Here is a 14,003-nt window from a genome sequence, read left to right on the forward strand (position 1 = left end):
TTCAAGTTTCACCACATCTTTCCAATAGGAAGGAGACCAGAATTGCACGCAATATTCCAACAGTGGCCTAACCAATGACCTGCACAGCCACAACATGACCTGCCAACTTCCTGTACTCAATACCCTGACCAATAAAGGAAAGCATACCAAATGCCGCCTTCACTATCCTATCGACCTGCAACTCCACTTTCAAGGAGCTATGAACCTGCACTCTAAGGTCTCTTTGTTCAGTAACACTCCCTCGGACCTTACCATTAAGTGTATATAAGTCCTGTTAAGATTCGCTTTCCCAAAATGCAGCACCTAGCATTTATCTGAATTAAACTCCATCTGCCACTTCTCAGCCCATTGGCCCATCTGGTCAAGATCCTGTTATAATCTGAGGTAACCCTCTTCGCTGTCCACTACACCTCCAATTTTGGTGTCATCTGCAAACTTACTAACTGTACCTCGCATCCAAATCATTTATGTAAATGACAAAAAGTAGAGGACTCAGCACCGATCCTAGTGGCACTCCACTGGTCACAGGCCTCCAGTCTGAAAAACAACCCTCCACCACCACTCTCTGTCTTCTACCTTTGAGCCAGTTCTGTGTCCAAATGGCTAGTTCTCTCTGTATTCTGTGAGATCTAACCTTGCTAATCAGTCTCCCTTGGGGAACCTTGTCAAGTGCCTTACAGAAGTCCATATAGATCTCTTGTACTGCTCTGCCCTCATCAATCCTCTTTGTTACTTCCTCAAAAACTCAATCAAGTTTGTGAGACATGATTTCCCACGCACAATGCCATGTTGACCATCCCTAATCGGTCCTTGCCTTTCCAAATACATGTACATCTGTTCCTCAGGATTCCCTCCAACAACTTGCCCACCACCGATGTCAGGCTCACTGGTCTATAGTTCCCTGGCTTGCCCTTACCACCCTTCTTAAACAGTGGCACCACGTTAGCCAACCTCCAGTCTTCCAGCACCTCACCTGTGACTATTGATGATACAAATATCTCAGCAAGAGGCCCAGCAATTACTTCTCTACCTTCCCACAGAGTTCTAGGGTACACTTTGAGGTCCTGAGGATTTATCCACCTTTACCCATTTCAAGACACTTCGTTCTCTGTAATTTTGCAAGATGTCACCATCTATTTCCCTACAGTCTATATCTTCCATAACCTTTTCCACAGTAAATACTGATGCAAAATACTCATTTAGTATCTCCCCCATTTTCTGTGGCTCCACACAAAGGCCACCTTGCTGATCTTTGAGGGGCCCTATTCTTTCCCTAGTTACCCTTTTGTCCTTGATGTATTTGTAAAAACTCTTTGGATTCTCCTTAACCGTATTTGCCAAAGCTATCTCATGTCCCCTTTTTGCCCTTTTTCTTAACGAAACCCTCAATTTCTTTAGTCATCTAGCATTCCCTATACCTACCAGCCTTTCCTTTCATCCTGGATTCTCGTTATCTCATTTCTGATGTTGGGGATTAAAAGTTTATCCCAACATTTGTGAATTATTTATTTACTTAGTTACTTGTTAATGACAGGTATAGAAAAGACCTGTCGATTTATGTCGTTTTTAGTGTTAAGTGGTTCCATAGACTGGTATAATACCACAGAGTCCCTGATTTCTCTTGTGTTTCTGTGGACTCTCTTTTGTACCTGTTCAATTAAGGCTTGCCCGGAGCAACACTAGTGTAAGGACTGCAGCAATTCAAGAAAGCAGTTTAACACAAACTTTTTGAGGGCAATTAGGGATGGTTAGTAAATGGCTGGCCTAGCCAGCAAAGACCCTATCCCGTGATAAAGTCTTTTAAAATGACTTTTATTGATTTGCTCAGTTACAGTTGATGTTAGGAAGCAGAAGTGTGCAGGATATATATTCTCAAACAAAAATTTTTAATTTAACTAAGGTCAAATTCCTGATCATTTTGCTGTTTTGATCATTTCATAAAATAAACACTTGATTTCACTTGCAGAATCTGTACAGAACTGGATTGTAAGACTTTTCACTTTTAAAATCATACACATCAGTTGAACAATCCAGAATGTGGCTATTGTATTTTACAGCGCAGCAAGCGAAACATCATTGGATTTTTTGAACAGAGGGATTCTGACAATTACAGGGTCTTTGAAAAAGTGTCCAATATCTTACGGGATGATTGCGTCTTTCTGGCTGCATTTGGGTAAGAATGAACTAAATTTGTTTTTAATAATTTAATAAGCACTTTTTTGAGTGGGATGTGCTTTGTATGAAGATTTTTGCTTATCTTCCTGTAGTATTCCCAGAGCTAGAGGGTGGGCAGGTAATTTGCTCCGAATCCTCTGCTCGAGTTGCTCTGTAACTTACTGCTAATAGTGTATGAGAATAGCTTAGTGGAAGCCATTCTTTCATGATTCTCTTACTCATACCCTGCTATATCAGCATAACTGAGACTTCAAGCTTGATTTGTGCTTTGTAATGGCAGTGTGCATCCTACAGCTTTGGTACAGTGCTTTAAGATTCAGTACATTTAAGTTTTTTATTTGTTTTGTTTGTAAAAGTGTTTATACAATGCATTTATTGTTTCACAACATGTAATGTCATAAATTCTTCTTTCAAGTTATTTAAATTCATCCATCTGCACTCTTAAATTTTGTTGTTTGTCAAAAATTATTCAGACAAATATGAATTAGAGAAGTTGTTGTGAAAATGTTACTTTGAACATATTCCATTTATCATGCAGTTGAATGCACTAGTTTATTTGCTCTGGAGTTAAAGGAAGATGTATAATTTCAGGCTTTAGTTAAATAGTGATTTTAAAAAAAACTCTTCATTGCTTCAAACTAATCTGCTCCTTACAAGGACCCGGTGGGATTGATGACAACTAATAATACTCTTTTCCAGAACTGATAATTAAGTGTTGTTTGCAGCTGTTGTATACTTATCAGGAACAAAAAATCATGCTGTATTTTTGTCAGGAAAATAACTTGCTTAATGTGTAATTGTGTACCGTGTAATGTGGACTTACTTAGGGATTGCTACAGCACATGTCATACAACAATGCTGAAGGGATCATGCTCTCTCAGGCATGGTATGAAAGATACTGAGGAATTATTAAAAATGTTTCATATTTTCCTCCGGTTCAGACAGTAGAATAAGTGTCTCCATATTGATATAACACACATTCATCTTGGGGATAATCTATTACAAATAGTATATGATTAATGTAGGTAGCATATTGTAAATGAAAACAAATATTCCAGAAATAATTCATAAAATTATGTAATTGAATTATCCTATCAGCATAAATTTAAGATAAGTCTCTATTTGACCATGCACTAGGTTATTTTCACATTATCCTGCATAACTGTGAATGCAACAAGAATTTATTGCATTCGTTTTTAACGTTGAAACTGCGTCTGAAAATATATACAGCAGTATGGGGACTGTTTGGCAGTAACCCCACATTTCTGTATTTTAGCTTTGAACTGGGTGCTGGCTGATTTTCTGGTCTTCACATGGCCAGAGTCCAGACAACTTAAACATTAAGCATCTGTGCAAGGCAGTGTCATATTGTGGACAGCTTAGATTCAGCTCTATGAACCTTTCCTCAAGTGTATATTCCATTTTAAAATCTTTAGACAATAGCAAGTTTGATATTGCCTTTTACTTTTTAAAAACAGTCTTTCTGACAATTCAGATTGGTTAGGTGCATTAAGAACAGACTAATTTAAAAGTTTGAATACATTATGCAGTTCTTAAAAGTAGATTTTTTTCCCTCTAGAAATTTATCAGTTAATTAGCATTTGAAGTAATTGAAACTAATTTGCATTTCACAATGTGGCAAACTTGTTGAAGGAAGTGGGATTTAGGCATAATTCTTAAAGGAGATGGACAGGTCCAGAGATTTACGTGGAAAATTCCAGGACCTGGAGCTAAGTAGAACATAGAACATAGTACAATACAGCACAGAACAGGCCCTTCGGCCCACGATGTTGTGCCGAACATTTGTCCTAGCTTAAGCACCCATCCATGTACCTATCCAATTGCCGCTTAAAGGTCGCCAATGATTCTGACTCTGCCACTCCCGCAGGCAGCACATTCCATGCCCCCACCATTCTCTGGGTAAAGAACCTACTCCTGACATCCCCCCTATACCTTCCACCCTTCACCTTAAATTTATGTCCCCTTGTCACACTCTGTTGTACCCGGGGAAAAAGTTTCTGACTGTCTACTCTATCTATTCCTCTGATCATCTTATAAACCTCGATCAAGTCACCCCTCATCCTTCGCCGTTCCAACAAGAAAAGGCCGAGAACTCTCAACCTATCCTCGTACGACCTATTCTCAATTCCAGGCAACATCCTGGTAAATCTTATTAATTCAGCAGCTCTTACTTTGAGAGCAAGCAAGTAATCATGACACCGAGTGCTCATTAACAGGCCGACATGATGCTGGAAGATTACAAAATGATGGCAGTGACATTGGAATACAAAACTGGTCCAACAACTAGCAATTTTGTGCAGGAGAGCTACAGTGCTTCGAAGCCACCCCATGATTGAATCGCTGGAAACATTACAGACAATGATGTCCTTCAAACTATGGTACAGTGGCTTTACTACTGAACTGAAGCTATGCACTTGAAACTTCTTGTTTGTTTATGCAAATAAAACAGTCATAAAAGCCCAAGGACTTCGACCGGTTAGCCAGTTTTCTATCCAACTGGCCAAATTTCCCTCTATCCCATGCCTCCTGACTTTCCGCATAAGCCTACCATGGGGAACCTTATCAAATGCCTTACTAAAATCCATGTACACTACATCCACTGCTCTACCCTCATCCACATGCTTGGTCACTTCCTCAAAGAATTCAATAAGACTTGTAAGGCAAGACCTACCCTTCACAAATCCGTGCTGACTGTCCCTAATCAAGCAGTGGCTTTCCAGATACTCATATATCCTGTCCCTCAGTACCCTTTCTAAGACTAACTGGCCTGTAATTCCCAGGATTATCCCTATTCCCTTTTTTGAACAGGGGCACAACATTCGCCAGTCTCCAGCCCCCTGGTACCACCCCCGTTGACAGTGAAGACGAAAAGATCATTGCCAACGGCTCTGCAATTTCCTCTTTTGCTTCCCACATAATCCTAGGATATATCCCATCAGGCCCGGGGGACTTGTCTATCCTCAAGTTGTTCAAAATGCCCAACACAGCTTCCTTCCTAACCAGTATCTCTTCGAGCTTACTAGTGCGTTTCACACTCTCCTCTTCAACAATACGGTCCCTCTCGTTTGTAAATACTGAAGAAAAGTACTCATTCAAGACCTCTCCTATCTCTTCGGACTCAATACACAGTCTCCCACTACTGTCCTTGATCGGAACTACCCTCGTTCTCATCATTCTCATGTTCCTCACATAGCCTAAAATGCCTTGGGGTTATCCTTGATCCTATCCGCCAAAGATTTTTCATGCCCTCTCTTAGCTCTCCTAATCCCTTTCTTCAGCTCCCTTCTGGCTATCCTGTATCCCTCCAACGCTCTGTCTGAACCTTGTTTCCTCAACCTTATGTAAGCCGCCTCCTTCCTCGTTACAAGACATTCAACCTCCCTTGTCAACCAAGGTTCCCTCACACGACCATCTCTTTCCTGCCTGACAGGTACATACATATCAAGGACACGTTGTATCTGTTCCTTGAAAAAGTTCCACATTTCCACGACATCCTTCCCTGACAGCCTATGCTTCTCAGATCCTGTCTTGCAGCATCGTATTTACCCTTCCCCCAATTGTAAAACCTACCCTGTTGCACGCACCTATCTCTCTCCATTACCATGGTGAAAGTCACAGAATTGTGGTCACCATCACCAAAATGTTCACCCACTAACAAGCCCATCACTTGTCCCGGTTCGTTACCAAGTACCAAATCCAATATGGCCTCCCCTCTGGTTGGACAATCTACATACTGAGTTAGAAAAGCTTCCTGGACACACTGCACAAACACCCCCCCCCATCCAATCTACTTGATCTAAAGAGTTTTCAATCAATATTTGGGAAGTTGAAATCACCCATGACTACTACCCTGTGGCTTCTGCACCTTTCCAAAATCTGTTTCCCAATCTGTTTCTCCACATCTCTGTTGCTATTGGGGGGCCTATGGTAAACACCCAACAATGTGACTGCTCCTTTCCTATTTCTGACTTCAGCCCATACTACCTCCAAAGGCAGATCCCCCTCGAACTGCCTTTCTGCAGCCGTTATACCATTTCTAATTAGCAACGCCACCCCCTCCCTAATCTTACTGAAACATCTGTAACCAGGAACCTCCAACAACCATTCCTGTCCCTCTTCTATCCACGTTTCCGTGATGGCCACAACATCGTAGTCCCAAGTACCGATCCACGCCTTAAGTTCACCCACCTTATTTCTGATACTCCTTGCGTTGAAGTAAACACACTTGAACCCATCTCTGTGTCCGCAAGTATTCCCTGTCAGTGCTACCTTCTCCACAGCCTCCCTACATTCTTGGACATCCTGACAAACAGCTAGCCTACTTGCTGGACTACAACTCCGGATCCCATCTCCCTGCCAAATTAGTTTAAACCCCCCCCCGAAGAGTGCTAGCAAACCTACCTCCCAGGATATTGGTGCCCTTCTGGTTCAGGTGCAACCCGTCCTGCTTGTATCGGTCCCACCTTCCCCAGAATGCAGTCCAATTGTCCAAATACCTGAAGCCCTCCCCCCTACACCATCCTTGCAGCCACGTGTTCAACTGCACTTCTCCCTATTCCTTGCGTCACTGTCACGTGGCACCGGCAACAACCCAGAGATGACGACTCTGTCCGTCCTAGCTTTTAGCTTCCAGCCTAACTCCCGGAGCTCCTGAATGACCTCCCCACCCCTCTTCCTACCTATGTCGTTGGTGCCAATGTGCACCACGACTTCTGGCTGCACACCCTCCCCCTTAAGGATTCTGAAGACACGGTCCGAGACGTCTCGGACCCTGGCACCCGGGAGGCAACAAACCATCCGAGAGTCTCGCCCATGTCCACAGAACCGCCTGTCCATCCTTCTAACTATAGAGTCTCCTATAACTAGCACTCTCCTCCTCTCCCCCTTTCCCTTCTGAGCCTCCGAGCCGGACCTCGTGCCAGAGACCCGGTCACTGCAGCTTACCCCAGCTAGGCTGTCAGCTCCAGTTCCCTAACACGTTCTGTGAGGAGCAGGAGCTGACTGCATTTCCTGCAGATGAAGTCAGCAGGAGCATTGGTGGCCACCCCTACCTCAAACATCCTGCAGGAGGAACATTCCACTGCCTGCGCTGCCATAACTCTACATTTAGTCTCCAAAACAAGAACATTGAGTAGCTACCTGTGGACTTTAAAGTTAGGTTAGAGGAGGAGGATGGGAGGGAGGCCCTACTTTGTAGGGCCTGGGATCTAGAATACACCCACTAAAATATCAGTCACTTACCTTCCCGACCAGCCCTGCGCTCCAACTTCACTTCCGCCCAGCTCGCGCCGCTCTCTGCAGTGAAAAGACCGTTGGCGTCGAGGTAAGTTCTTAAATATCAATCACTTACCTTCCCGACCAGCTCTGCGCTCCAACTTCACTTACGCCCAGCTCGCGCCACGCTCTGCTGTGAAAAGTAGCTAAAGGCAACATAGGTGTTGGGACAAATCAAAGTGAGATCCCCAAGAATCAGTGAATAATGTTTGAGAGAGGTTGTAGCATTGGACAATATGCAAATGGGAAGAGGCAAGGATAGATTTAAACAAAGTTAAGCATGTTAAGGGTTTTTAAATAAGGGCTAAATTAGGAAGGCTGGGCCTCATTCCTCTTGAAAGAGAATAGTTGAGAAGTGACCTGACAGAAGGCCGAGATTATGGAACGGTTTGATTGTTGAGTCGTTATGCTGAGATTATGACCCCCTGTTCTGGACATTGCAGCCAGAGAATTGGAAGAAGATACTTATGAGTTTAGATAAATGTGGAAGAGATGCGGCCCAAGTGAACTACAAACCCCAGTGAAAAACTATTAGGTCATACAGCATATTTTTATTGTTCGTTCATTCACTCGTGGGACGTGGGTGTTACTGGCTGACCATTTATTGCCCATTCCTAGTTGGCATTCAGACGATGGTGCTGAGATGCCTTCTTAAACCACTGCAGTCCACTTGATACATACACAATACTGTCAGGAGGGAGTTCCAGGAGTTTGAACAAGTCATCACTGAAGTAGTGGAGATACATTTTGGAGTCTGGATTGTGAGTGGTTTGGAGGAAAGCGTCCAGATGCTGATGTTTCCATGTATCTGCTGTTGATCTTTTTAGATGGTAGTGGTCATTGGTTTGGAAGTTGCTGCCTAAGATGTTTCTGCAGCACATCTTATAAATAGTGCACACTACTTGTTGTCGAAGAGAATGAATGTTTGTGGATGTGGTGCCACTCAAGTGAGATGCTTTACCCTGGATTGTGTCAAACTTGCTAATTGTTGTTAGAGCTGTACTCATCCACGAAGAAGGGAGTATTTCATCACACTCCTGATTTGTGCCTTATAGATGTGGACGGACTTTGAGAAATCAGGAGGTGAATTATTCAGATTGTCTAACCTCTGACCTTCTTTTGTAGCCTTGGTATTTATATATCTAATCCAGTTCAGTTTCCGATCAATGGTAATCCCCATAATGTTGATAGTCAGGGATCCAGTGATGCTAATACCATTGAACATCAAGTGGCACAACTACTTTAGATGCTGTCTCATTGGAGATTTCACTGGCACTTGTGTAGTATGAATACTACTTCCCACTTGTCAGCCCAAGTCTGGATATTGTCCAAATCCTGCTGTATTTGGGCATGGACTGTTTTGTTATCTGACGAGCACAGCTGGTGCTGAACATTGTGCAGTCATCAGGGAACATTCCCACTTCAGACTTATCATGGAGGGAAGGCCATTCAAGCAGCTGAAGATGATGGACCTCCAATAATCACAGCAACTTCTTTTTGTGGCAGGTATGACTCCAACCAATGAGAGTTTTCCACCTGATTCCCATTGACTGAAATTTTGATGGAGCTCTTTAGTGGCACACTTAATCAAATGCAGCCTTGATGTCAGGAGCTGTCATTCTCATTTCACTTCTGGAAGGTCCACTTTTGAACCATAGCTGTAATGAGTTTCTCTGCATCAGATACTCTGTAATGATGTAAGTGTCTCCCCGTTGCATTAAATGGCAACTGAGTAACACAGTCTGGTTCCTAGGCATGAGGTTCTCAACCCTTACGAATGCCTGCTTGACTGTGATTCTGCACTCATCCTGCGGATTCTACCAACTACTGACCACTAGCTCACAGTTCTAGAAAATAAACCAAAGTCTAATGATGTACATATTGGCCTTGTGCCTGACCATAACTGCTGTTCACCACCTGTTATCTGTAAATATCTATGTTTTGCAGCAAAACTCACATGCAAACTCAATAAATCAAGTGAATGCTGCATGTCAAAGAACTGTCTCGATCTGATGGGAAATTGGTCAACCTTTTTACAAACTCATCAAACTAAAACTCAGGAAATAGAAGCCAAGTTTCACCAACATTCCCTCATAATTCAACCCTCAAGTGCAGGTGTTATCCGGGGAATGTCTGCATTCCCTCTATAGAAATGGTCCTGTATCTCTCTCACACTGAGAAATCACATCTGCTATCATGTTAAAATGTCTGAAAGTAAGCTCACTGAGATAAACCATCTCATTAAAGTTTTCTGGCATTCTCTGTGAAGCACAGTGGGATGTTTTTCTGCTTACAAAGTGCTATACAAAATCAAGTTGCTATAAATGAATGAGGTAGAACAACTAGATTAACAATGAGTAAGGACGTATTATTGATCAAGCCATGGAACATAGCATTGAAAAGATATTGAACCCCATATGAAATGCTGAAGGCAATCTGAAATGAAGCAACAGACTCTAGTTTTAATCTTCCAAGTGTTTTTTTACATGACTGGTTCCAGTGTAATAACTGTTCAAAGAGTGATGGAACTATAGATTTTTCAGTGCAAACCAGCAGTGGTAATCTCTTGAATCCATAGCCAAGATAAAAGTAATACAGCATCAGAAATTTGAGCTGAGTCAGCCATTTAGCCCTCAAGCCTTCTATCCCATTCAACAAGATCAGAGCATGCCTATGTGTCCCTGCTTCAGTGGATGTAAATAATTCCTTGGCACTATTTCAGAGAGGAGCAGGGGAATTATCCCTGGTGAATATTTATTCTTCAAATTACATTTTAAAAATTGCTTGGTCCTTAAAAACCACATTATTGTTTATGAAGGTTTGATGAGCATTATTGGCTGCCACATTCAGTACATCACAACAGTAACTGCATTTCAAAAAGTACTCAATTGGCTCTAAGGTGTTTTGGGATGTCATAACTAGTGTTAACATGAATATTTCTCTGTATAACACATTGACCGTCAATGTGTTTTGTAAAAGTACCTCTGACAAAGAACTCTGAGGAAATAATAAAATAATTGGTAAAACTTGAAATTGATGTAGAATTTTAAGAGGATGAGTTAATAAAGCTCTGTAAGAAAGAACAAGAAATTCTAAGTTTTCTAAATTTATGCAGCAGGGTAATGCTAATTCTCTGCAATCACTTAGAGTTACACAGCACGGAAACAGATTCTTTGGTCTGACTCATCCATGCTGACCAGAGATCCTAAATTAATCTAGTCCCATTTGCCAGCATTTGACCCATATCCCTCTAAACCCTTCCTATTTATATAGCCATCCAGATACCTTTTAAATGTTGTAATTGTACCAGCCTCCACCCTTTTTACTGCAGGCTAGTTCCATAAAAGCACCACCCACTGCATGAAAAAGTTGCTCCTCTGGTCCCTTTTAAATCTTTCCCCTCTCACCTGAAATTTGTGCCCTCTAGTTTTGGACTCCCCTACCCTAGGGAAAAGGCCTTGACTATTCACGCCCCTATTCTGCTCTTTGATTTCAAGTATCTCTGGAATTGTCTAAAAAAAATTAACAAACAGTGAATCGGATGGGCATGGGCCAAGAAGTGGTAGATGGAGTTTAATTTAGATAAATGTGAAGTGTTGTATTTTGGAAAGGCAAATCAGGGCAGGACTTAAACACTTAATGGTAACGTCCTAGGAACTGTTGCTGAACAAAGAGACCTTGGAGTGCAGGTTCTTAGTTCATTGAGAGTGGAGTCAGATAGAATAGTGAAGAAGGCATTTGGTATGCTTGCCTTTATTGATAAATGGATTGAGTATAGGAGTTGGGAGTTCATGATGAAATACTGCGTGCAAGTCTCTGGCCTCTCTGCTGTAGGAAGGATGTTGTGAAGCTTGAAAGGGCTCAAAAGATTTTCAAGGATAATGCCAAGTTTGGAGGGTTTGAGCTACAGAAGCCGGCTGAATAGGCTGGAGCAATTTTCCCTGGAACATCAGAGACTGAGGGGTGACCTTATAAAGGTTTATAAAATCATGAGGGGCATGGATAGGATAAATATGTAAGGTATTTTCCCCAAGGTGGGGGAGTCCAAAACTAGAGAGCGTAAGTTTAGGGTGAAAGGGAGACAGATTTAAAAGGGACCTAAGGGACAACTTTTTCACACAGAGGGTGGTGCATGTATGGAATGAGCTCTCTGAGGAAGTGGTGGAGGCTAGTACGATCACAACATTTAAATGAATGTGTGTATAAATAGGAAGGCTTTAGAGGGTTATGGGGCCAAATGCTGGCAAATGGGACTAAATTATTTAGGATACTTGGTCAGCATGGACAAGTTGGACCAAAGGTCTGTGTCCGTGCTGTATGTCTCTGTGACTCTGACGCACCTTAAAAATGCATGCCCTAAGCTTGAAATCCCCCATCTGAGGGAAAAGACAACTACCATTAACTCTGTCTATGTCTCTCATTATTTTATAAATTTCCATCAGGTCACCTCTTAACCTCCTATGCTCCAGTGAAAAAAGTCCCAGCCCATTCACCCTTCCATTGTAACTCAAACCTTCCATACCCGGCAACATTCTGATAAATCGTTCCTGAGCCCCAGCTCCTGATTATTTCCATCCTATAACTGGGCAAACAATGGGAAACAGTATTCCAAAAGAGGCCTCACCAATTTCCTGTACAAGCTCAACATGGCTTCCCAACTCCTATAGGAGAAAGTGAGGTCTGCAGATGCTGGAGATCAGAGCTAAAAATGTGTTGCTGGAAAAGCGCAGCAGGTCAGGCAGCATCCAGGGAACAGGAGAATCGACGTTTCGGGCATAAGCCCTTCTTCCTGAAGAAGGGCTTATGCCCGAAACATCGATTCTCCTGTTCCCTGGATGCTGCCTGACCTGCTGCGCTTTTCCAGCAACACATTTTCAGTTCCCAACTCCTATACTCAAAGGACTGAGCAATGACGGCAAGTGTGCCAAACGCCTTTTTAACCACTCTGTCTATATGTGACGCAAACTTCAAAGAATTATGTACCTGCATCCCTAGCTCCTACCACTAATTGTATAAGTCCTACCCTTGTTTATCATACAGGTTGTCCTGTTATAATATGTGTTTTGTCAATGCAAATTCGCTATAACATGATTGACGAATTGGGGACGCTGTTTCTACAGCGTAAACTTTTAAAGCGTATTTTGGTTGTAACTCGATTACAGCACCAGCCCTTTAAGTGCTGTTTCTAAAACACAATTTTTCTATAACACAGGGTTGCGCAAGAACACGACCATCGTGTTATAGAAGGACTGACAATACCAAAATACAATACCTCACGTTTATCCTGATTGAATTCCGTCTGGCATTTTTCAGTCCATTGACCCATTTGTTCAAGATCCCTTTTTAATCTTAGTACGCAGTGAAGAAGGTTTTCTATGACACCAATTTGGATGTTGTCCGCAAACTTACTCACCATGTCTTCTATATTCTCATCCAAATCATTTATGTAAATGACAAACAAAAGAGGCCCTCGAACCTGCCTCTGTGGAACGTCACTGATCACAGGCCTCCAGTCTGAAAAGCAACCCTGCTCCATCACACTGCGTCTCCTGTCATTAGGCTAATTATGTATCCACTTTGCAAGATCACCCTGTATCTCTGTTGTATATCACAGGGACCTAGTATCACAAGGCTGGTCCCTTTTTTTTCTAAAAGCTGTTCCTTTTCTCAAGGATACTGTCTCCTTGATTTTTTTTTCAGAAGAGTCGTAATCCAGCTCCCGGTTTCGGTTAGACTGGTTGGGTACAGAGATTAAAGGATATTGAGAAGCCTTCTTGTTCATATGTAAACAGATGAGACTTGAGGCCAAAGGGTCATGTTTTAGAAGTGACCTGTATAATGAAAGGGGAGTAGTCCAGAACTAGTTGGGAGCTCAGTAGTAGACTGTGTGGACAGGCCCTCTCTCTCTTTCTGCCCTTCTAACTTCAACCTATAAGCATCTGTTCCTTTTTTTAAAACTGTGTTTTAAGGGGTTTGCTTCGTGGGACTGTTGTGTATATTAAGAACAGCATAATTAAGTCTAGTTTGGAGAGACTGAATTCTGTAGGTGTTCTTTATTCTGTTATTTGTGTTTCATTGTGTAATTTTGTGAATAAATTTGTCTGTTTTAAAACCTAGTAGTAAACCTCGTAGTCAACCTAGCTAACTTACCCCAGGTCATTTTCACTGTATACTTACTGAAACAAATTGCAAAGTTATGGTCTGGGTTACCTGCTCAAGAATGTTTCGAGTGGTCTGGCCTAGCCCATAACACAAGGGCTTCAGATATATAATTCTTTGAAGTTTGTGTCACAGGGTGGTTAAAAAGGCACATTTCGTGCATTTGCCTACATTGCTCTTGAGTGTTGAAGTTGGGAAATCATATTGAGATTATACAGAATATTGGTGAGCCCTGTTCAGGAGTACTGTATCCAGTTCTGATCACCCAGTTTTAACAAGGATATCATTAAGCTGGAGAGAGTTCAGAAAGATTTATAAGGATGTTGCTAAGTCTAGAAAATTTGAATTATTAAAAAAAAAGGCTGGATAGGCTC

General features: G+C 42.1%; 1 protein-coding gene across 2 annotated transcripts in view; it reads left to right on the forward strand.

Annotated features, from left to right (window-relative positions):
• The window catches only part of erp44 (endoplasmic reticulum protein 44), a 99,628-nt gene that overhangs the window by 68,791 nt on the left and 16,834 nt on the right, over positions 1-14,003 (forward strand). For both annotated transcript variants that reach the window (XM_043690040.1, XM_043690041.1), the window contains one exon: positions 2,058-2,173. In XM_043690040.1, the coding sequence (XP_043545975.1) occupies positions 2,058-2,173 (116 nt within the window). The remainder of the gene's footprint in view (positions 1-2,057; positions 2,174-14,003) is intronic.

This window comes from Chiloscyllium plagiosum, chromosome 5 (genome assembly GCF_004010195.1).
Source record: "Chiloscyllium plagiosum isolate BGI_BamShark_2017 chromosome 5, ASM401019v2, whole genome shotgun sequence".
Taxonomy (NCBI): Eukaryota; Metazoa; Chordata; class Chondrichthyes; order Orectolobiformes; family Hemiscylliidae; genus Chiloscyllium; species Chiloscyllium plagiosum.